Source organism: Amblyraja radiata, chromosome 5 (assembly GCF_010909765.2).
Source record: "Amblyraja radiata isolate CabotCenter1 chromosome 5, sAmbRad1.1.pri, whole genome shotgun sequence".
NCBI classification, from domain to species: Eukaryota; Metazoa; Chordata; class Chondrichthyes; order Rajiformes; family Rajidae; genus Amblyraja; species Amblyraja radiata.
The window spans coordinates 88,020,814-88,044,200 of record NC_045960.1 but is presented as its reverse complement, the minus strand read 5'-3'; the positions used below and the strand labels follow the sequence as shown (position 1 = coordinate 88,044,200).

Here is a 23,387-nt window from a genome sequence, read left to right as displayed (position 1 = left end):
GCTATTTCAGATTTTATAATTGCCTCCAGCATCTTCCCCACCACCGATGTCAGGCTAACTGGTCTATAATTCCCTTTCCCTCTCCCGCCTTTCTTAAAAAGTGGGAATAGTATCTCCAATCGACAGGAACTGATCCTGAATCAAGAGAACATTGGAAAATAATCAACAATGCGTCCACGATTTCTAGAGCCACTTCCTTAAGTACCCTGGGAAGCAGACCATCAGGCCCTGGGAATTTATCAGTCCCATCAGTCTACCCAACATCATTTCTTGCCTAATGTGAATTTCCTTCAGTTCTTCCGTCACCCTAGATCACCTGGCCACTAGTACATAAGGGAAATTGTTTCTGTCTTCCTTAGTGAAGCCGGATCCAAAGTACTTGTTCAACTCGTCTGCCATTTCCTTGTTCCCCATTGTTTAAAAAGGGGTCTAAGAGTAAACCTAGCAATTATAGACCTGTTAGTTTGACGTCAGTGGTGGGCAAATTAATGGAAAGGATACTTAGAGATAATATATATAAGCATCTGGATAAACAGGGTCTGATTAGGAACAGTCAACATGGATTTGTGCCTGGAAGGTCATGTTTGACTAATCTTCTTGAATTTTTTGAAGAGGTTACTCGGGAAATTGATGAGGGTAAAGCAGTGGATGTTGTATATATGGACTTCAGTAAGGCCTTTGACAAGGTTCCTCATGGAAGGTTGGTTAAGAAGGTTCAATGGTTGGGTATTAATGGTGGAGTAGCAAGATGGATTCAACAGTGGCTGAATGGGAGATGCCAGAGAGTAATGGTGGATGGTTGTTTGTCAGGTTGGAGGCCATTGACTAGTGGGGTGCCACAGGGATCTGTGTTGGGTCCACTGTTGTTTGTCATGTACATCAATTATCTGGATGATGGTGTGGTAAATTGGATTAGTAAGTATGCAGATGATACTAAGATAGGTGGGGTTGTGGATAATGAAGTAGATTTTCAAAGTCTACAGAGAGATTTATGCCAGTTGGAAGAGTGGACTGAAAGATGGCAGATGGAGTTTAATGCTGATAAGTGTGAGGTGCTACATCTTGGCAGGACAAATCAAAATAGGACGTACATGGTAAATGGTAGGGAATTGAAGAATGCAGGTGAACAGAGGGATCTGGGAATAACTGTGCACAGTTCCCTGAAAGTGGAATCTGATGTAGATAGGGTGGTAAAGAAAGCTTTTGGTGTGCTGGCCTTTATAAATCAGAGCATTGAGTATAGAAGTTGGGATGTAATGTTAAAATTGTACAAGGCATTGGTGAGGCCAATTCTGGAGTATGGGGTACAATTTTGGTCGCCTAATGATAGGAAGGATGTCAACAAAATAGAGAGAGTACAGAGGAGATTTACTAGAATGTTGCCTGGGTTTCAGCAACTAAGTTACAGAGAGAGGTTGAACAAGTTAGGGCTATATTCTTTGGAGCGCAGAAGGTTAAGGGGGGACTTGATAGAGGTCTTTAAAACGATGAGAGGGATAGACAGAGTTGACGTGGATAAGCTTTTCCCACTGAGAGTAGGGAAGTTTCAAACAAGGGGACATGACTTGAGAATTAAGGGACAGAAGTTTAGGGGTAACATGAGGGGGAACTTCTTTACTCAGAGAGTGGTGGCTGTGTGGAATGAGCTTCCAGTGAAGGTGGTGGAGGCAGGTTCGTTTTTATCATTTAAAAATAAATTGGATAGTTATATGGACGGGAAAGGAATGGAGGGTTATGGTCTGAGCGCAGGTATATGGGACTAGGGGAGAATACGTGTTCGGCACGGACTAGAAGGGTCGAGATGGCCTGTTTTCGTGCTGTAATTGTTATATGGTTATAATAAATTCACCTTTTCCAGTCTTCAAGTCTTAACTATTTTTTTCTTCTTCACATACCTAAAGAAGCTTTTACTATCCTCCTTTATTTTCTTGGCTAGCTTACCTTCGCACCTCATCTTTTCTCCCCATATTGCCTTTTTAGTTATCTTTTGCTACTCTTTAAAAGTCTCCCAATCCTCGGCCTTCCCGCTCATCTTTGCTATATTATACTCCAGTTTTCTTTTTATACGGTCCTTGACTTTCCTTGTCAGTCACGGTCGCCCCTTACTCCCCCTGGAATCTTTCTTCCTCTTTGGAATGATCCGATCCTGCACCTTCTGTATTATTTCCAGAAAAACCTGCCATTGTTGTTTCACTGTCCTCCCTGCTAGGGTATTTTTCCAGTCAACTTTAGCCTGCTCCTCCCACATGGCTACATTGTCCCCTTTGTTCAACTGCATTACTGTCACTTCCGATTTTCCCTTCTCCTCTCAAATTGTAGATTATTGCAAATTTTGAGCAGTGATCCAAAAAAGAACGGCGTGTGTCCAATAATCCAGACACAATTAGGATAGATCAGTTTAAATTGCCTGTGTGACCACAGGTGGCATTGCGAGTGGCAAGTACTCTTTCAGGTGGTGTCTCTGTCACAAAAGTTATTTGTTTACTTCTAAACATTGAAATCCCTACTTGACCTTGTCTAATTCTATCTCTGCTAGCTCATAGTTTAAGTTTTTGTGTTTCACCTCTGCCTGGCCCCACGCAACACCCCACAACCTCTCCTCCCACCATGTTGTTTAATTTTCCTCTTTGTTACCCTCTGGAACTCTGAACTTCCTGTCAAGCTTTCTCTAATTTACTGGGCATCTTTAAAAGGCTGCTTCCCTTTTCAACTATGCTCTTAATCTTCTCTCCTAAATATTTCGCAGACTATACAGCAAATCCTCGTTTAAAAGACCCCCTTACAACGCATTTCAGAGATAGTGGAATGACCTGCAGATTCATCCCGAGATCCCACGTCACCCCGGCCATTAGAGCCCTGGGTCCCGATCCCATTCCCTATTCGCAAGGTTCACCAATGAGCCCTTCTGCACCCACCGCACGGTCTGGTGACACGGCTGTTGTTGCCTGTCCGTACCCCTAACTAATGAGTCTCCTATCACTATGGTTCTGTCTGACTTTTCACTTCCCTGCTGTGCCTCAGAGCCAGGCCCAACACTGCAGGCTGGACTACTGCTGTTGATGCTGCTCTCCCGACTGGTCCTCCTCCACAACAGTATGCAAAGGATCATACCTGTTGTTGTAGGGAACGGCAACAGGGGATTCCTACACTTCCTGCCAACTACTGTTCCTCGTGGTCACCCATCTACTTTGTGCCTGTACCTTAGCTTGACCACCTTACTGTAACTCCTCTCAATGGCACTCCCAGATTATAGAGTTTCAGTTCCTTAACATGGTCTTTAAGGAGCTGCACCTTAACGCACTTACTGCACGTGTAGTTCTCAGGGCGCACTGGAAATGCCCGACTTCTAACATCCTGCAGGAGCATTGCACTATCCCATCTGCCATCTCTATGATACCAAAGAGCTGGGAATAATTACCCAGAACAGACCATACCTTAACCTGCGGTAGACAAAAATGCTGGAGAAACTCAGTGGGTGAGGCAGCATCTATGGAGTGAAGGAAATAAGCAACATTTCGGGTCGAGACCCTTCTTCAGTCTGAAGAAGTCTCGACCCGAAACGTTGCCTATTTCCTTCGCTCCATAGATGCTGCCTCACCCGTTGAGTTTCTCCAGCATTTATGTCTACCTTCGATTTTCCAGCATCTGCAGTTCCTTCTTAAACAAATACCTTAATCTGCTATTGTTTTCTCAGCTCTGTTGCCAAAGCCTCTTGAACAACTTTCAGTGCTGCACTTTCCTTCAACCCAGCACTTCACCTCAACAGCTTCTTTCAACAAGGCCGTTCCGCTGAACCTTCCCTGCCATTTATTGACTGCCATGTCTCTTCCTCAGTTAATTAAATGCCTGCTTTTCAAATGTCCTACCTTCACTTGAAACAAAGTCTCTTTTTAATTTTCTCTCCTCTCAAAAGTGATCTCTCACCAACTCTCTCCTCAACTTTTGAAGAAAAAAAGTACTTTGAAGTGAAGCCTCTCAAGCATATAAAATGTACAATGAAGTCCAATACAATTAGTCCAAAATTAAGGTTCTAATCAGTTCAGGTTCCCCATCTGAACAAAAGATTCTGCTGCAAAGTTGATGTGATGGCTTGGGGAAGAACGATCTCAGCACATGATCTCCAGTGCCTGGACCTGGAAAACAACCAGGCATTGAGACAAAGAATACCCAGAGAGAATAGATGAGGTGGTCAACTCTGTTTGCAAGTCTGGATTCTGAATGTGAATGAAAATGTATGCTTTTTTGCCGTCTATTACTGACATTTTAATGATCTGGTATTCTCCAAAGGGTTGGTTACTGGTAGTTTCCCATTGGCAGCATCCAGTTGCAGACGTCACTCACATGGAAATTCTGAACTGATTTTCTTCTCCACTATTGGCTTTGCGCCAATTAACCCACTCACTCCAAAGTCAGTACTTAGGTATTTCTGAACATATTTTACTCAAAACAAGAAAGAAGATGACAACAAAAAGAGGAAGAAGTTTGGACTTCCATCACAGTGAGGAGTGTGGGGAATTCACTGTGGTGGATGTCTATATTAACTTTTATGTAGTTGTGTGTCTTGTTGCTTTTTTAAAGTATGGCTGTAGGGTAATTTGCATATCACTGTACCTTAATTGGGACGTGACAATAAACGACCTTTGAAACCTTTGAAGATAGAGTACATTTTGTTGCAAAAACTGGTAAAAATTAGCTATTTTTCCACTATAGATGCTGCTTGACCAACTGTTCTTCAAGCATTCTGTGTTTGTTCTAGATTCCAGACTATTTTGTCTTTATGTTATACTAGACTAAGTGGGACGTGTTGGGTCCCTTTATCACATGGGAGGCCTGGTCCCCCAACGCAATATTCCACAACTAAGCCATAGCCCCCAACTGCGCATGATCGGCCGATGGTCCCGCACTAACGGCAGAAGTTAAGTTAAAGTTAATAACTTTGTATTTAATATTTCCATTACCTCGCCATCTCTCTTCCGACTCCTATCCATCTCCATTCCCCCTCACCCAGCACTCCCCCTCCTCTTGACACTCCTTCTTTCACCTGGGAAAGGGGGAGGGATGGAGAGAATGGGATGGGAGAGAGAGAGGGAGGGAAGGAGATGGAGGGAGGGAGCGAGGGGGGTACGGAGAGAGGGAGGTAGGGAGGGAGAGAAAGAGTGGGAGGGAGGGAGAGTGGGAGAGAGAGAGTGGGAGGGAGTGGATGGAGGGAGTGAGAGAGTGGGAAGGAGGGCTTGTCCCTGGCCCCGGTTCGTCCTTGGTTCCATCCCAGGCCACGGCTTCTTTCTCGGTCCCCATCCCAAACCCTGGGCTCAGCCCTCCAGCTCCAGTCCCAGGCTCGGTTCGGCTCCAGCCCAGGTCCAGTCCCCGGGCTCGTCCTTGGCTACTGGTCCGGGCCCAGTCCCAGTCCAGTCCCGGGCTTGCCCCGCGGCACCACCCTCCCCACCAGGGTGGTGCCGCGGGCACTACTTCACCGTGGCGCCAGTTACGACCTCCAGCCGACTGACAGCGGACTCGGCCAATCAGTACGGCGATGTTGCAGGATGAGGCGTCACCGTCCCTTCCTGACTGACAGGAGACCAATCTGCATGGCGGCGATTGACAGGAAAGGAGACCAATCTGCGCATGCGCAGTTTTTAAGGTTTTCAAACCTTAATAACTTTTACAACATACCATCGATTGGAAGAAAACTTATCGCGCTTGAGCACAGGAGAATGGTGAGTAAGGTGCCGAAAAATTGTAACGCTATCGTGTACCGTTTTTGCGCAAATAGAAAAATCGCACAAACCGGAGGAACACAAGATCAGAGTTTTAGATATGTATGTATAAATTATCTGTTGTGCATCGTATGAAAATCAATTATCTACAATGTCATCCCTAGCGATGCCGATCCAGACACACATACTTCACGCCACACGACCTTCAACTACATTGGTATCTCTCACTTGGTTACTCTGCCAGCCTATACTATCTGTCCCTGGCTACATCTGCTCAATGTTCCCAAGATAACGACTGGATGATGCCAAGCGTTCCCCCCATCAGATACACTCTTAATTTTTTTTCATCCAGTGAAATCCTTTAAAAAATGCGGTTCAATTACCAATGTACCAAATCAGGGAGACCAACCAATGATGCTTTCTGGCAAGGCTGAGCCTGTAACTCATACATCATCTCACTAACATCCCAGTTTGTTACTTTTGCAAAAGATGGTTCTATACATCCAGTGAAGACAGATCATCCTTTGTTCTCAAAAAATCTGCTCAAGGCAGAAAATATTAATTCCCTATTGTTTATATTATTTTCTGGAACTCCATGACCTAGCCTTGAACCCGATCCAAAAGTGATGGCTGCCAAAATACAGCTGATGTTCTCTTAAATTTTTGTAAGACAGCTCTAAGCCTTTGTTTGCACCCTTAATGCCAATGCAAAGTCCACCAATGGCATTTTATAGAATTATAAAAATATTTTCTTGACTCAAATCAAACATTGTTCAAAAGTTATTTAATAAAATACAAGTTTCAGTTAAAATGATTATGGACAACCAATGAGTAGAAAATGAGAAATCTATAGTGCTACTTCCCAGGATTACCTTCGAACTATGCATTGCCAAAACTCTTATAAAAGACCAAGTGCTCTTTTCAACAAGTTGGGGTAAGAGCTACCTCATTGCCAATATGGTGACAGCTTTGACCTGCAAAGGCACTGCTCTCACAATCTAAAATTTTAGATCAAATCAAGGGCCCTTCAGTTCTGTGTAAATATCCCAGCTTCAATTGGATAACAAAGATCATCAGCCATGACACTTATTATTTCACCACTGGTGAAAGGTTCAAAATATTATTAATTCAAGGTCCAAGACTAATATTAAAATCTATTTTAATGATTTTACAATGACTTATATTTATATAACACCTGGACTGTGAGATCAGTCGTGATCCTACAGAACAATGGAATATATACAAGCGGCTGAAGATCCCACTCCTATTTATTCAGTTCTAACGTCTCCCCAATTTGTATTTATATTCATTTTCTCCAATTCCCAAAATAAAATTCTAGTTGGTTTGAAGAGGCCTGGAAACCCCAAATTACAAAAAAATTAACTTATGATGTTTTTTTTCCCTGTTCACGGTTTGCTTTCTTTTTCTGCTTCAGGGCCTTCAGTTCTGTCATCTCCGCCAATGTTCTATGTACCCACATGATCTATAAACAAACAAAAAATAGAAGGTTATGAAATTGCTGGAAACATCTTTCAAATATTGGACAATTGGAAACAAAAATAAGTGAACACATACCACAATGATCATTGTGTTTATTAGAAGTGGAGTTGAAAAGACGAGAGAAATGAACATCCCATTGGAATCAAAGTATTGAAACATAGAAAATAACCTGTAAGAAAAGAAACAAATTGAGCTTCGGCCTTAATAGTCAGAGCGAGTTTGAGCTAAAGAAAATAAATGTGAAATGTCCAGCAATTTTTCTTCTTCAAAAACACTTCAAGATTATATGTAAATCAACATGTACTCAAAAGCTGAATATTTATATTTGTTCATAGAAAAAATAATAATTAGAAAGGACATTTGAAAATAATAATTAGAAATTATCTAGATTTTCTTATCATAAATAAGAAATAAGCAGACTGCCCTAGTCCCTTAACTCAATTCACATTTAAACACCTAATCTGTTCTAGGTCGCAATGACGACATTATCTCTGTTTCAAATCTCAATTCTGGTCTTTTGTTTCATATATGCAGTGCTACTTTTAATGTAATTTACCGGAACTTTCAAAATCCATTTGCTTCTCAACATCAACTAGTTTCCTCCCAAAGTGCAATGTTTTAAATAATGAAAATGTGCCACCACAGAATCACTGATAGTAAAGTCCACGTGCCATTATCTTCTCAATTGTGCTAAATCTACACACATCCTTGCAAAATTTACTTTAAGTGTGTGATTTAGTTACTACATTTGTATTATTATCCTTGCATTTTGAACAGCATTTTCCCTATTCCCTAAATCAATGTGCATAGTGGCTGGTAGATTTCTACCAAATGGGAAAGTACAATCAGAGAGTACTTTAATGTCAAAATGTGGTTTGATCTCAATGCCTTTAAATCCTGCACTTCTGTTTATTCTCTGACAAGATGGATTAAATAAGGTTGATATTCTTTTTACAAGAGGTTTAAATTATACAACCATGAAACTAGACTCAACACGAGCTGAGAGAATCAAGCAATAACTTAAAACATTGTATTATTCAATAACATGCCAAGCAATTATCAACTTTTTAATTATTTATGAAAAATGATTTAAATTAGTGACAAAGGATGTTGCTTATGCAGTTTATATAATATATAACTTTATAAATGTTTCCATGGTTTTTACCTCCAGTTCATTGCTGCTATTTCATTGATGTACTCTGCGCAGTACACTAACACGACTGTAATAGAAAATAATGTGATGCATGTTAAAAATATATGAACATTTTAACTATTAAGATAAAATTGATTTCATTTCAATTCTTGACCAATTTGTCCAGATTTATTTACATCCCAACATTCACAGATTGTTTTAAACAGTTTTGGGGTTTGTCACAGTTTTAAAGAATCTTTAAACAATCCAAAGACAGCAAACTAAGCCTGAGTAAGTGCCAAGTCAAAAGCAAATTATCTGCAGCTTTCTACTATTGATTGGCACTGAGAAAAGAATGACCGCTCAATTTCATGCCGGATGCTTTCAACAATTAGAAAGTAAACAAATTTCTCTTTCCCATCAGAACCGGATTCAGACAATTTTTTGAAATACGTTGCATGCAGTCGAGCAGAATACATCTAATTCTGGTATATTGGATTGTTTCCTCCTCAAAGGAAAAAGTGAAAGCAAATTGGATAATTTGGCTTATAAGATTTTGGCCCTGATTTACATCCAAAATACAACACTGAGAAAATTTGCATCCATACATCCATTTGAGCTGTGGAACTCGGGATCTCATAGCGATCACCTCAAATTAAAGGATGTACCTTTAAGAAGGAAATGAGTAGGAATTTCTTTGGTCAGAGGGTGGTGAATCCATGAATTATTTACCACAGAAGGCTGTGGAGGCCAAGTCAATGGATATTTTTAAAGCAGTGATAGATAGATTCTTGATTAGTACAGGTGTCAGGGGTTTATGATGAGAAGGCAGGAGAATGGGATTAGAAGGGAGAGATAGATCAGCCATGATTGAATGGCGGAGTCGACTTGATAGGCCGAATGGCCTAATTCTGCTTCTATTATGCCCTTATCTCAGTACTGATGTTTACGTGCTGATCTCCTGTGATCTTGCATCAAATCATACAGAACTCTCTTAATAGATGCATTCATATTCTATTCACAATGTGATATTCGCCTTCGAAGATACAAATACCTTTCACTATTTTTTTTATCTGTTAAGCTAAAAAATAAATGATGTTGACTGTGTCAGCTGAACATCAATTCGAGGATAAACACTGAGGACTAAGAAAGCTCGTCGAGCAACAGGTATGAATTTCTAGCTTGAATACAGAAGAATCCAACAATTTTATTTTCTTTAAAAAAAAATTAACTTTAAAGTCCTACCAGATGTCACATTTCTATCTTGTTAATCTAATTTCACGTTTTGGAAAAAGGCAAATACTATTCACCTAAACCAATACAATAGTCACCTTTAATTTGTATGAGAATTAGTCACATACAGCATAGTGTGGCGGCACCTGGTGGTAGGCCACGGACAGAGGGAACCCTCGGTTCTGGAGGGAGGAGTTAGGTGTCTCGGTGTGGGAGGCGCAGGTCACGGGGTTGACCCATAGGGGTATTTAAGGTCGGGCAACACCCGTGCCCATTTGAGGAGTAGGGTGCTGTATCTTACCGATTAAAACATGTTTTAAGCACACAGCTTGTGTCCGCTTAGTTTTTGCAGGACTCCTGCGAGTCCCCGCTATACTGGTGAACCCAACGTTCAGGAGTGTAATCCTGGAAGGGAAGATACATTCTGCCGCTGCCGCCTACGAGGCCGTATTCAACATGGTCTCCCAGATCAGCTGCCTACATTTTGGACCTCGCAGCCGGGAGTTTGGTTCCGACAGGCAGAGTCCCAAATCTACATCCGCAGCGTAATGGCCGACGGGACCCATTACCACTAGGTGGTAAGCACTCTGGATCAGCAGACGGCCGGTTGAGTCGTTCCTTACCTCAATAATCCGCCGGCGGCGGGTAAGTACACAGGATCTACGGGCCGAGTCGTACGGAGTGCGCCTGTCGGGTCCTCAACATGGGCGGGCTCAGCAACCGGAAGCCCTCGGCCCTCATAAGCGAGACCACCAGCCCTTCCCGCTTCTACTTCTTCTTCTTCTTCTTCTTTCGTGTGGCGTGCACAGCCTAAAGTTGTTGGACAACTTGTTCCATTTGATCTTCCGTTTGTGCACGTTGAGTTGATTGCATTAGTCGAAACAGGGCGGACCACGTGAAGGTTGCAATCTTCCACCCCACCTGCCCGCTGTTTGAATTTACCTACCTGCAGCAGTTGCCGCGAGAAATCCGCCGGCAGCTCTCGGGGGCGTGCTTCGAAGATCCGATCAGATTAGCGCATGTGCCGATGAGATGTGGCTGTCCGACCAGCAGCAAGTGGGTGCGCTGGAATCTATGGAATCGCTGGACCGGATCGATTCAGTGCCCTGGAAGGCCCAACGACCCAAGCCCACGCCCACAAGAGGCCTAAGCCCACAAGAGCCACAGACCAGACAAGTGGCACAGGAAAAGATGGCTGAGCACGATCCAGGAAAAAGGATGTGGTATTTTTACCACCAACGCTGGGGTTCAGCGCCCGCCAATGCCACCAGCCATGTTAGTTTCCGGAAAACGCCAGATAGTCACTGCGGTGGCCGGCAGGATCCATCGCCTGTATGTCTGGGACTGGCGCTCAGGGCTCAGGTTCTTGTTGGACAACGGGGTGAGGTCAGCGTTTTGCCCCCCTCCGGAGTGGACAGGCATGCTGGTAAGCGGGTCCCGCCCTTAACCACTGCGAACGGCAGTGGAATCCGCACCTATGGCGTCCACACTATCCCGATCATCTCTGGTGTGTGCCACTTCACCTGGCCATTCATTGTTGCGGACGTGGCCCAGCCATAGCTGGGCGCAGATTTACCGCACTGGGTTGAGGCGATCTGCCAGTTTCCGTGGCCTTCAACAGTGCAGGGCCTCCAGGGTTTCGTGGGCATGGTACCGTTCTACCATCAGTTCGTGCCGGCGTTGGCTAAAGTTATGCGGCCACTCTTTCAGTTGTTGACGGGCAAGAGGCGGGAGGTGCAATGGGACGCCATCGCCGTGGCGGCGTTTGCAGGGACAAAGGAAGCATTGGCTCGGGCGTCTGCGGGCCGACGGCCCTACGCTCCTTACCTTGGATGCCTCGGACTATGCAGTCGGCAGCGTTCTAAAGCAGTCAGTCAATGGCAAATGGCAGCCTCTCGCCTTTTTTAGCCGCCAGCTCAAGCCTGCAGAACAGCGCTACAATGCTTTCGACCAGGAGTTGCTCGCATTGCACCTTGCGTTGTGGTATTTCCGGTTATTCCTGGATGGCTGGGAATTTATAGCCTTCCCAGACCATAAGCCCCTCACCTTCGCAATTGTCAAGGTCTCAGATCCTTGGTCCGCCCGTCAGCAGCGCCAGCTAACGTCTATTTCAGAGTTTACGACAGACGTCCGACACATCGCCGGTAAACCTAGTTGCAGACGCCTTGTCCTGCCCTGCGATCGCAGCCGTACTCAACCCAGCCTCCGGAATAGACAACTCTGCCGTGGCTGCGGCGCAGCTGGCGGACGAAGAGATGCTGGCGTACCGCGCCCCGATCTCGTGTTTGGTGCTGGAGGATGTGCGGTTGGGACCCTCGGGTACTTCCATCCCATGCGACGTGTCCACGGGCTAGCTCACCCGTCTATCCAGGCCACAGTTGCCATGGTGGCCGCGAGGTTTATATGGCATGGGCTGCGGAAGCATTCCGTGCCAAAAATCGAAGATACATCAACACGTCCGGCCGCCGGTTTAGGATTTTACAGTGCCATGCCAGCAGTTCGACCACGTGCACGTGGACATCGTGGGGCTGCTGTCTTCGTTCCGGGGTGTTTCGCACCTGCTCACGGTGGCGGCCGGAGGCCATTCCGCTAATGGACACTTCCGCCCGGTCGTGCGCTCGTGCCCTCGTGGCTAATTGGGTGGATTCCTTCGGGGTTCCTCTGGACATCACATCGGACCGGGGTGCCCAGTTCACTTCTGAACTGTGGTCCACGATGGCCCACCTGCTGGGGACGCAGCTCCACCATTCGACAGCGTGCCATCCCCAGTCGAATGGGTTGGTGGAGCGGTTCTACCACCATCTGAAGGACACCCTGAAAACTTGCCTCACGGGCCCCGAGTGGATGGACGAGTTGCCATGAGTCCTGTTGGGGATTCGAACTGCCCCCAAGGAGGATTTGTCATTGTCCTCGGCAGAACTAATGTATGGCACTCTGCTCACTGTCCCCGGGGAGTTTGTCCCGGCCGCTTATGGGTCCTGGGAACCGCCGTCTGCAGTATTGTCTGCAGTATCTGTATTGGTGCATTTGCGGGAGAGGGTTGGTGTCCTGGCTCCCATCCCGACGTCTCGTCATGGGGTGGCCCCATCCCATGTGCGACCAGCGCTGGTGGACTGCCTGTATGTCTCTCTGCGCCGTGATGCCCACTGGTCGCCCTTGCAGCGTCCTTATGAAGGTCCCTTTCGGGTGCTATGGCACGGGTACACAACGTTCGTCTTGGACATGGGGGGCTGGCAGGAAACTGTATCCGTGGCTCGTTTAAAGCCAGCCCATCTGGACCTGAGCAAGCCAGTACAGATGGCTCAACCGCCCCGTCGCGGGCGCCCGCCATCCGGGGTCACCTTTAATTATTCCGGACTGGGCAAGTCCCCTGTGCGAGGGACGTATCTACGCGATCTGGCCACTTCGTTCGGCGTCCTTTTTCGCTGCCTCTGGTTCTGGGGGGTCATGTGGCGGCATCTGGTGGTAGGCCACGAGCAGAGTGAACCCTCGGCTCTGGAGGGAGGAGTTAGTTGTCTCAGTGTGGGAGGCGCAGATCACGGGGTAGAACCTTAGGGGTATTTAAGGTCGGGCAACGCCCGTGTCCATTTGAGGAGTAAGGAGCTGTATCTTGCCGATTAAAACACGTCTCAAGCACACAACTTGTGTCCGCTTAGTTTTTGGCAGGACTCCTGCGAGTTCCCGCTATAATAGTTACATTTGGACCATTGAAAATTGTGAATTAGGATAACATTGATGTTTTACTGCAAATGCAATTCTATATGTGCCTGCATCTAAGGCAAAAAGTAGAAAGATACATGATTCAATACATGGCTAATGAGTTGGTACAGGAAGGAAGGTTTCAGATATATGGATCATTGGGACTTCCTTCCAGGGTAGGAGAGACCTGTACAAGAGGAACAGGTTGCATCTTATTTGGAGGGGAACCAATATCCTCACAGGTATGTTCGCTACACATATGGGTTTAAGCTAAAGTGGCAGAGGGGGTAGGAGTCAGTGCAGCAGGTCTGTAAGTGGAGGCACTAATTATGACAAGTAAATCTGAAAGCAAAGATAAGTTAATGAATATGGTGACACTAGTGGCAGAAGTGTATTTATTTTTGGCAAATGACAAGACCTGGGAATTTTTACAGAAAGCGGCACTCAGGCGCAGGGGTAGAGTTGCTGCCTTACAGCTCCAGAGACCCGGTTCAATCCTGACGACGGGTGCCGTCTGTGCCGTTTGTACGTTCTTCCCATGACCGTGGTGGATTTTCCGCATTCCTCCTGTTTCCCCCCCACACTCAAAAGACGTACAGGTTTGCAGGCTAATCGGTTTGGTAAAATTGTAAATTGTCCCAAGTGTGTGTAGGATAGTGTTAGTGCACGGGGTTGGTGCGGACTCGGTGGGTCAAAGGGCCTGTTTTCGCATTGTATCATCTATTTAATAAGGGAAGTTAAGACAAACCAGGGAATTATAAGTTGGTGAACCTGACATCAGTAGTAGGAGAATTATTAGAGAACATTATTACTGAATCTATTCACATCCAGAAAAGCAAATTTATTGGGAATATTCAATTTGGGGTGGTCATATCTTACAAATTTAAGAGGTGAATAAGTTGATGAGGTTTTATTCTGTAGAGTTGACAGAGATGATTGATGAGGGTAGACAGTGAATACTGAATACATGGACATTTGACAAGTTCCTTCATGGTAGGCTGATCCAGAAAAATTAAGACATGAGATTCTTGGAGACTTGGTAGATTAAATTCAAAATTGGCTTGGCCAAAGAGGAGGTTAATAATGAGGGGCGTTATTCTGATTAAAGTGTGTTTTATCCGGATCAAAGCTGGGACTTCTGCTGTTTGTGATGTACCTAAATAATATGGATAAAATGTAGGTGGGCTGATGGGTAAATTTGAAGATGACACAAAAATTGGCTGGATAGATTGGTGGATAGAGAGCACGGTTATCAAAGGATACAGCAGAATACAGATCAATTGAGACTATGAGCCGACAGATGGCAGATGGAGTTTATTCAGGACAATTATGAGGTGCTGAAATTTGGGAGGTCAAATGTAAGAGGACAGAGGGATTTTGGGGTACAATTATACAGCTCCTTGAAATCAGCAACAGAAGTAGTTAGGGTGGTAAACAAAACATATGGTGGTAAATAAGGCATACTGGCCATCTTCAGTCGGGATGCAACTTCAGGAAATCATGTTGCAGTTGTGTAAAACTTTAAGTAAGCCATATGTAGAGTTTTATTTGCAGCTCTGGTTATCACATCACAAGGGGGTGACATGAAGACTTTGGAGATGATGGAGAAGAGGTTGTCTAGGATGTTGCCTGGATGCTACTAATGATTAGAAGTTAGACAAACCTGGATTAGAGAGTCAAAGGCTGAGGGAAATCCTGATAGAAGTATCTAAAATTATGAGGCACAGGTGCGGTGGATAGTGTGTTTAGCCACGGCTGTAAATGATAAATACTAAAGGGCATAGCTTTAAGGTGACGGGGGGGAAAGATGAAAGATTTACATGGCAAGTTTTTTTAGGCAGAGGGAGGAAAGTGCCCAAAACATGCTGCATGGGGAAGTGGATAGAATAGAAATGTTTTGGAGGCATTTAGATAGTCACATGAACAAGCAAGGAGTTGAGGGACATAAACCAGTTTAAATTGTAGTCAAGCGGCAGAGTAAGATGTATACTACTGGTGATGAACATATACAGAACACTCATAGGGCAGTTGGACTGTTTCAGCTGAAGTTTCTGTTTCAGTCTTGACTTGTTTGGTAGATCAATCTTCCATACATCTTCATATGACACTAGCTCCATTTCTTCCAAACAACGGGAGAAAGAGATGGACTTTGATAATTCAGGTAGAAAATGGCTGAAGATGAGCACAAATTCCTGCATTGACTGGTTGCACAATGATTTGTTTCTATGGTATTAGATTTGGTTAAATAAGATATTGCAATATACATGTGAATTAAAGACAAGAGATTGTGGTTCAGTTTGATGAAAAATGTAAAATGTGAAAAATTGAAGATGAAATCCATCTTGTAACAACCTTTCAATAATTAAAAGACTAGTTGGATCTTCAATTTGTACTGGGATAGTTTTAGAATATTTATATAAAGAACCACACTGACCTCTAGTGTCAATAACCATACTGCAATCTTCGTTTGCTTTCGATGCATTCCTATCACTTTTTCCAACAGGTCACATAAAATTTGCAGGTAACACAAAAAATTGGCAGAGTTGTGAATAAAGACCAATTTGTAACAAGTTTGACACAGATCAGTTAGGAATGTGGGACAAGAAATGGCAGATAGAGTTTATTCGGGACAAGTGTGAGGTGTTGCACTTTGGGAGGTCAAATGTAAAAGGACAGAGGGATTTTGGGGTGCAATTACATAGCTTCTTGAAATCAGCAACAGAAGTAGTAGGGGGGAAATGGCATACTTGCCTTCATCAGTGGGGATGATGAGAATAAAAGTCAGGAAATCATGGTGCTGCTGTGTAAAACTTTAAGTTAGCCACATATAAAATATTGTGTGCAGTTCTCCACCACATCATAAGGAGAATGTGAAGGCATTGGAGAGGATGGAGAAGAGGTTCTTTAGGATGTTGCTTGGAGAGATCTTGGGGTCCACATCAATAACTCCTTGGGAGCAGCAATGCAAGTAGAGAAGGCATATGGCATGGTTGATTTCATTTTTGCTTTCCTGGGTTGTGGCATTGAGTGTAAGAGTCAGGAAGTCATGATGCAGCTTTATAGGACTTTCGTTCATCTGAATTTGTGGTATTACAGGAAGGATATGCACGTGTTGAAAAGGGTGCAGAGAACGGTTACCAGAATGATGCCTGCAATAAGGAGGTATTAGCTACAGGGAGAGGTTGGACAGATTTGGACTGTTTTCTCAGTAACGCTGGAAGTTGCGGGGAGACCCGAGATAAGAACATAAAATTACGCAAGGCAGAGATAGGGTCGACAGGCAGAACCTTTTTGCCTAGGATAGAAAATCAAATACCAGAGAGTATAGCTTTAAGGTGAGAGGGGCAAAGTTTAAAGATGTGCGTGCCAAATTCATAACACAGAAAGTGGCGAGTGTCTGAAAAGCAGCGCCTGGGGTGGTGGGTGCTGCAGATACAATAGAGGCATTGAAGAGATTTTTGGATAGGCATATAAATGTGCAGGGAATGGAAGGAGATGGATTATGTGCAGGCAGAAAAGACTTGGTCTTAGCATTTTGTTCAACAGACGTTATGGGGCTATTCTTGTATTCTATGTTCAATACTGAAATAAAACTGCAGATTGAAATCTTGATCAGAACACAAAGTGATGAAGGAACCCAGTGGGTCAGGCAGCATCCATGCTACCTGACCCGCTGATTTCCTGCAGCATTTGGTGAAAGCTGTAATAAAGATGGGGACCATTGTTCACCCGCTCATTAGTTTTATCCAACATACTAGGGGTAATTTACAGAAGCCAATTAACCTATAAAACTGCACATCATTGGATTGTGGAAGGAAACCGTAGCACCTGGAGAAAACCCACACATTTAGAGGCAGAACGTACAAACTCTGTTCAGACAGTCCCCACAGTCAGGATCGAACCCAGGTCTCAAGTGCTGTGAGGCATATCTCTACTACAGCGCCATTGTGCCTTCCTTGATGATATCTTATCGCCCCCTTCCCCCTTATTTCCTGCAAGATTTTAACATTTCCCTGGCTGCACCACCTCATCTTCACCATGGTTATCCAGTCCACATACACTTCCATTCCCCAACATGAAGTTCTTAAGAGCACTTCATTTCCTCCAAGAACATAGATCCATCCAGGTTCTCTCCACTAACATTCTCCTCCACTTGCCAGAACTTGTGCTTGCCTTGAACAACTTCTCTTTTAATCCCTCCCACTTTCTACAAATCAAAGATATAGCCATGAACACTTGCATTCCTTAACTACGCCATGATTATGTTTCTATGATACGGGGAGAAGGCAGGAATGGGGTACTGATTGGGGATGATCAGCCATGATCACATTGAATGGCGATGCTGGCTTGAAGGGCCAAATGGCCTACTCCTGCACCTATTGTCATGAACACTCACATTCCTTAACTACACCTGCCCTTTTGTTGGTTATGTGGAATATTCTTTGTTTCAAACCTACTCCTAACTTCAGATGTATAGAAAAGTAGTGTCTACCCCTGACTTCCATTTCCCATCCTCTCTGCCTTCTTTTGTTAAGCCCTCTTTAATTATTCTCTCAGTTCCAATCTCCCCATTATCTATTTCTCTTCTTAAACCTCTCCTTTGCTATGAGGTCCACCTGCTCATTCCCCTCACCCAGCATGCCCGGAACCCAGCAAAAAGTGATGTTACACGCAGACCCAATTCTAGAAAACACACTCATGATTTCATTTATAATGTCAGGACGAGCTTTAGATTTCCCTACTCTTAAAGTTTCAAGAGCAGCTGCAGAATCAGAACAGATAATGACTTCACTAAAACTGGCTTCCTCAATCCACCATAGAGCCCATGTGAATTGCCATTAATTCAGTCATGAGAACGAGCTTCCATCAGAAATGCGCCGGCCAATCTTCAACCCAAGCTGCTCACATACACTCCAAACCCAGCTCTCCCACTAACTGGATCTTTAGATCCATCTGTAAAAACAATCAAAGTGCTCTCACTGATTGAATTAAGATTTTCCACTATTCTTGGAGTCACCTCGTGCTTATCTTTTTCCTGAAGAAAAGCAAGCTCAATAAACAGTTCAGGAAGAACCCAATAGGGCACAGGTAGCCATATTGTATGCTCTATAATACCCCCTTGTTCCAAACCCAGCTTCTTAGCCCACTGATTTCAAACCTACTCTGGCACTACCCCTAAAGTTTTCTCCCTTACACCGATGACTGCATTGATGCTGGCTCCTGCATCAATTTGTCCATTTCATCAGCTTCGCTATGAACTCCCACGCTGCCCTCAAATTAATTTGTACCATTTCTGACACCTCTCCCCTTTCCTGATCTCTCTATTGCCATCATAGGAAACGAGCTATCCACTGATATTTTTGTCTATGTTTTTACTAACTGCTCACATTCATTCATTGACCAGATAACCTTGTTACACTTTATTCCCACAATTAGACCAGTTTTAGATCCCCACCACCTCCAGTTTTATTAATGTCTATGGTCCCCTCTTCAGTTCTTCCACCTGAATTGTTAACTCTTTCTCTTGCTACTGGTATGGCCTGGCTTGCTGAGGATTTCTAACAATTTCTCTTATTGTTTTAGATTTTGAGAATCAGTTTTTTTTTTAAATTATAAATTTATAGTTTCAACCAGCTTGACTGCACCTGAAGGGTGTGGGAGGAACATGATATTGCATGCATTTGGGTTGATAAAATGGCATTAAGATTTGGATCATAATCACAAAAGAATGTTGATGTATAGAGTATTGTGTTTATTTTTGGTTACCCCGCTAGAGGAAAGATGCCTTTAAGTTGGAAAGGGTGTCGAGAAGATTTAGAAGAATATCAAGTCGTCAAGCCAAGACAACTTTATTTGTCACATACACATGCAAGATGTGCAGTGAAATGAAAGTAGCAATGCCTGCGGATTGTGCAAAAACTACAGAACAGAATAGAACAGAATCAGTATTTACATGTTAGAAAATATTTTTTTACAAGAGACACAACAGTAAATTAGTACATTAAATTAGTCTCTGGTGAGATAAGAGTTTACAGTCCTGATGGCCTGTGGGAAGAAACTCCCTCTCATCCTCTCTGTTTTCACAGCATGACAGCAGAGGCGTTTGCCTGACCGTAGCAGTTGAAACAGTCCGTTGCTGGGGTGGTAGGGGACCCCCATAATGTTGCTGGCTCTGGATTTGCACCTCTTGGTGTATTGGTCCTGCAGGGGGGCGAGTGTAGTTCCCATAGTGCATTCGGCCGAACGCACTATTCTCTGCAGAGCCTTCCTGTCCTGGGCAGAGCTGTTCCCATACCAGTTTGTGATGTTGCCGGACAAGATGCTTTCTACAGCCCCAGAGTAGAAACACTGAAGGATCCTCAGAGAGACTCTGAATTTCCTCAGCTGCCTGAGGTGGTAAAGGCGCTGCCTTGCATTACTCACCAGTGCGGCAGTGTGTGTTGTCCATGTCAGATACTCTGTGATGTGGACCAGGTATTTAAAGCAGCTCACCCTATCCACAGTAGTCCCATTAATCTCCAGTGGCGTGTACCCCCTCAGATGTTGTACCATTCTAAAGTCCACAATCAGCTCCTTAGTTTTTGTGACATTCAAGAGGAGGCTGTTGTCCTGACACCGGAGTGCCAGATCAGCCACCTCCTCCCGGTAGACCTTCTCATCGTTATCGGAGATCAGGCCCACCACCACAGTGTCATCAGCAATTTGATGATGGAGTTGGAGCTGAACCTGGCCACACGGGCATGTGTGTACAGGGAGTACAGTAGGGGGTAAGGACGCAACCCTGGTGGGATCCCGTGTTCAGGGTGAGGGGGTTGGATGCATGTCTTCCCATCTTGACCACCTGGGGCCTGGCAGTGTGAAAGTCCAGGACCCAGGCGCACATGGGGAGTGTTAAGCCTCAGTTTCAGCAGCTTCTCAGCCAGTCTGATGGGGACTATCGTATTGAAAGCTGAACTGGTCAATGAACAGCATCCTCACACAGCCCCGCCTACTGGGAGGGGAGGAGCTGCAGATGTTGGCTTACACTTCTAATATCGTCTGGACTCGAGGTCCTGAGCTATTGAGAGAGGTCGGGCAGACTAAGTTGTTATCCTTGGAGTGCAGAAAGCTGAGGCGTGATTATAAGGTGTATAAAATCATGAGAGGAAAAAGATGAGGTAAATATACAGAATCTTTTCCCCAGAATCAAGAACTAGAGGGCATGGGTTTTATTTAAGAGGGGAAAGATTTGACAAGAGGCAACCATTTCACATGCAGTGTGGTGGGTATATGGAACAAGCTGCCAGAGAAGTACAAAAACAATCTTTAAAAGACATTTGGACAGGTACATGGGTAGGAAAGATTTAAAAGAACATGGGCTAAATACAGGCAAATGAGACTAGCATAAATGAGGCATATTGTACAGGTTGGGCCACAGGGCCAGTGTTGTATGACTGAATACTCAAAGGCCATTAAATTATTTTTAATCACCAAACAAAAAATGACTTACTCATGAAAAGGAAATGGGCAATCTGCAGCCTGTAGAATCTCACTGTGATCAGAGTTAGTGCAAAGCAGAGGATGTGGAAAGTTAGCAGCCCAATCAGCCATGGCTCTGACCACTGAATCTAAACAAAGAGAACAGAGCAAAATTAACCATCTTACAATTCCTTCCTACAGAGGACGCTGTAGCCACAGCTCTCCATGCTGCATTGTCCCACCTGGAGCAGCGGGGGAGCTACGTGCGGATGCTCTTTGTGGACTACAGCTCTGCTTTTAATACCATCCTTCCCCACAAACTGGTGGACAAACTGGGGGACTTGGGACTTCCACACTCCACCTGCATGTGGATAAATAGCTTCCTGTCGGGTCGCAGCCAGAGAGTCAGAGTGGGCCATCACACATCCACGGCCCTCAGCCTCAGTACCGGCTCACCACAGGGCTGCGTACTGAGCCCCCTGCTCTACACCATCTACACACATGACTGCACGTGCCCACCACAGCAACACCATTGTCAAATTTGCGGATGACACTACGGTGGTGGGACTCATCTCCGGGGGGCACGCCTACTGGGATGAGGCGGAGCAGCTGACAGCGTGGTGTGGAGAAAATAACCTGCTCCTCAACACCTTAAAGACAAAGGAAATAATAATAGACTTCAGGAAGAATAAAACGGACATGGTACCATTAATTATCAGAGGAGACTGTGGAGAGGGTGGCGGATTTCCGCTTCCTGGGAATCCATATTGAGGAGGACCTGACGTGGAGCATGAACACTTCTGCGCTGCTGAAAAAGGTCCAGCAGAGACTGCACTTCCTGAGGGTGCTCAGGAAGAATAACATCAATCAGAGACTGCTGCTGTCCTTTTATCGGTGCTCCATTGAGAGCATCCTAACATACTGTGTATGCGTATGGTACACCAGCTGCACAGCGGCTCAGAGGAAAGCGCTCCAGAGGGCCATTGACAACGCCCAGAGGATTGTCGGCTGCCCTCTCCTTACCTTGGAGGACTTACACAGTTCCCGCTGCATCAAAAAATCCCAGAGTATTATAAAGGACATTTCCCACCCCGGACACTCCCTGTTTGAACTGTTGCCGTCAGGCAGACGGTACAGATCTACAAGGACAAGGACAAACAGACTTAAAAACAGTTTTTACCCCACTGCTATAAAGGCACTAAATGTAGCATCCAAGGAACGCAGGGGCGATACATACTAAGGGACTGTGGTACACTGTGAAATCGACAGAAGGATGTAGGGTTGGGTGTTTATTTGTGGTATTTTCATGATATTTATTTTAGTTGTTTATCTTTTTTAATATTTTACCTTGTATGTATCGTTAGCTTTTAGAAATGTTTGAATGGTGCACTGACTGGCTGACATTTTTAAATTTCGTTGTACATGGTTCATGTTACAATGACAATAAAGAAACTATTCTATTCTATTATGTAATTTTAGATATAGCAAACATGATATTATTAAAGTGTTATTACAACCTGTACCTAATGCTGTAGTATTTGTCTTTCAGTATAATGTTATTGTGCTCTTTCAACTCATTGCAGTTGAGCAAAGAGCTGGCAGAGATAGACACACAAATAAATGCTGGAGTAACTCAGCGGGTCAGGCAGAGAAATGGGAATAGGTGACGTTTGAGTCAGAACCCTTCTGCAGACGAAATAAGTGAAGACCAGAACCAAATCAGGGCTGGCAACAGATGACCTCAGGAAGGGCGGAGTCAACAATGGCTTGGAAGATGTGCTAAAGACAGGGAATCACAGAAGGGGGCAGTGAGAGAGGGTTTTGCAGAACTCCCACCAGGAGAAGAGTATCGACCCGAATGTCTCCTATTCCTTCTCTCCAGAGATGCTGCCTGTCCCCGCTGAGTTACTCCAGCTTGTTGTGCCTGTCTTCAGTGTAAACCAACATCTGCAGCTCCTCCCCACACATTTTGTCTCATCCACTGCGAAAGCTTCTCAAGGCTTGCCTGCTTTGACGAAGTTCTGTGTAGGAGGGAACTGCAGTCGCTGGTTCAGGGTTTACTGCGAGGATAGACACAAAACGCTGTAGTTCTCAGCGGGACAAACATGCAGCATCTGTGGAGAGAAGGAATGGGTGACGCTCGGGTCGGGAGCCCAGTTGGCGACTCCCGCTGCAGAGCCTGGGACGGACATGGAGGGAGGGAGCCGTCTGCCCGTTTCTCCCCTTCACTTCACTTACTGACAAGAGGACGGTCCACACGTTGGTGATGCGCAGCCCACTGAACGCATCCACCGGCACCGCCGCCGCCGCCATCACCTTCTCCTCCGGCTCCATGTCGGCGGCCGGAGGTCCCGCCCCTTCCGGCAACTCCGTGACGTCACCAGAGACCGCCGCCCCATTGGCGGAGCCCGCTGTCGATCGCTGATGCAGGGGCCAGGAGTGGAATTAGGCCATTCGGCCCATCAGCTTTACTCTGCCATTCAGTCATGGCTCGGGTTGACAACTTTCTCACTCCCAAATATAAGGGACAAAAGTTCAAAATAAGGGACAAATTCCCGACAGCAATTCTCAATGCAAGGTGAGCAATATGAACATATTTTTTGACAAAGTTACTGAGGAAATCTCTGCCACAGACAGTAAGTAGTTGAGGC

The 23,387-nt window shown here is 44.9% G+C and overlaps 1 protein-coding gene across 1 annotated transcript; it reads right to left on the bottom strand.

Moving 5' to 3' along the window:
• Positions 1 to 6,479: 6,479 nt before the first annotated feature.
• On the bottom strand, positions 6,480 to 23,098 carry tmem18 (transmembrane protein 18). Its single transcript, XM_033021679.1, has 5 exons — positions 22,975 to 23,098; positions 20,768 to 20,885; positions 8,380 to 8,434; positions 7,290 to 7,383; positions 6,480 to 7,197 (listed from the first exon to the last, which is right to left on the bottom strand). The coding sequence occupies exons 1-5, from the start codon at positions 23,068 to 23,070 to the stop codon at positions 7,099 to 7,101; spliced, it is 462 nt and encodes a 153-aa protein (XP_032877570.1). The 5' UTR covers positions 23,071 to 23,098; the 3' UTR covers positions 6,480 to 7,098.
• Positions 23,099 to 23,387: the final 289 nt, after the last annotated feature.

Bases quoted from the DNA above. Each gene is read 5' to 3' on its own strand.
- tmem18 (XM_033021679.1), bottom strand. From the start codon at position 23,070: ATGGAGCCGGAGGAGAAGGTGATGGCGGCGGCGGCGGTGCCGGTGGAT. The intron at 8,435-20,767 runs GTAAGTCATTTT...TTTCTATTACAG, and splicing joins TGCCCATTTCCTTTTCATGA to TCGTGTTAGTGTACTGCGCA. The intron at 7,198-7,289 runs GTATGTGTTCAC...GTTTGTTTATAG, and splicing joins TAAACACAATGATCATTGTG to ATCATGTGGGTACATAGAAC.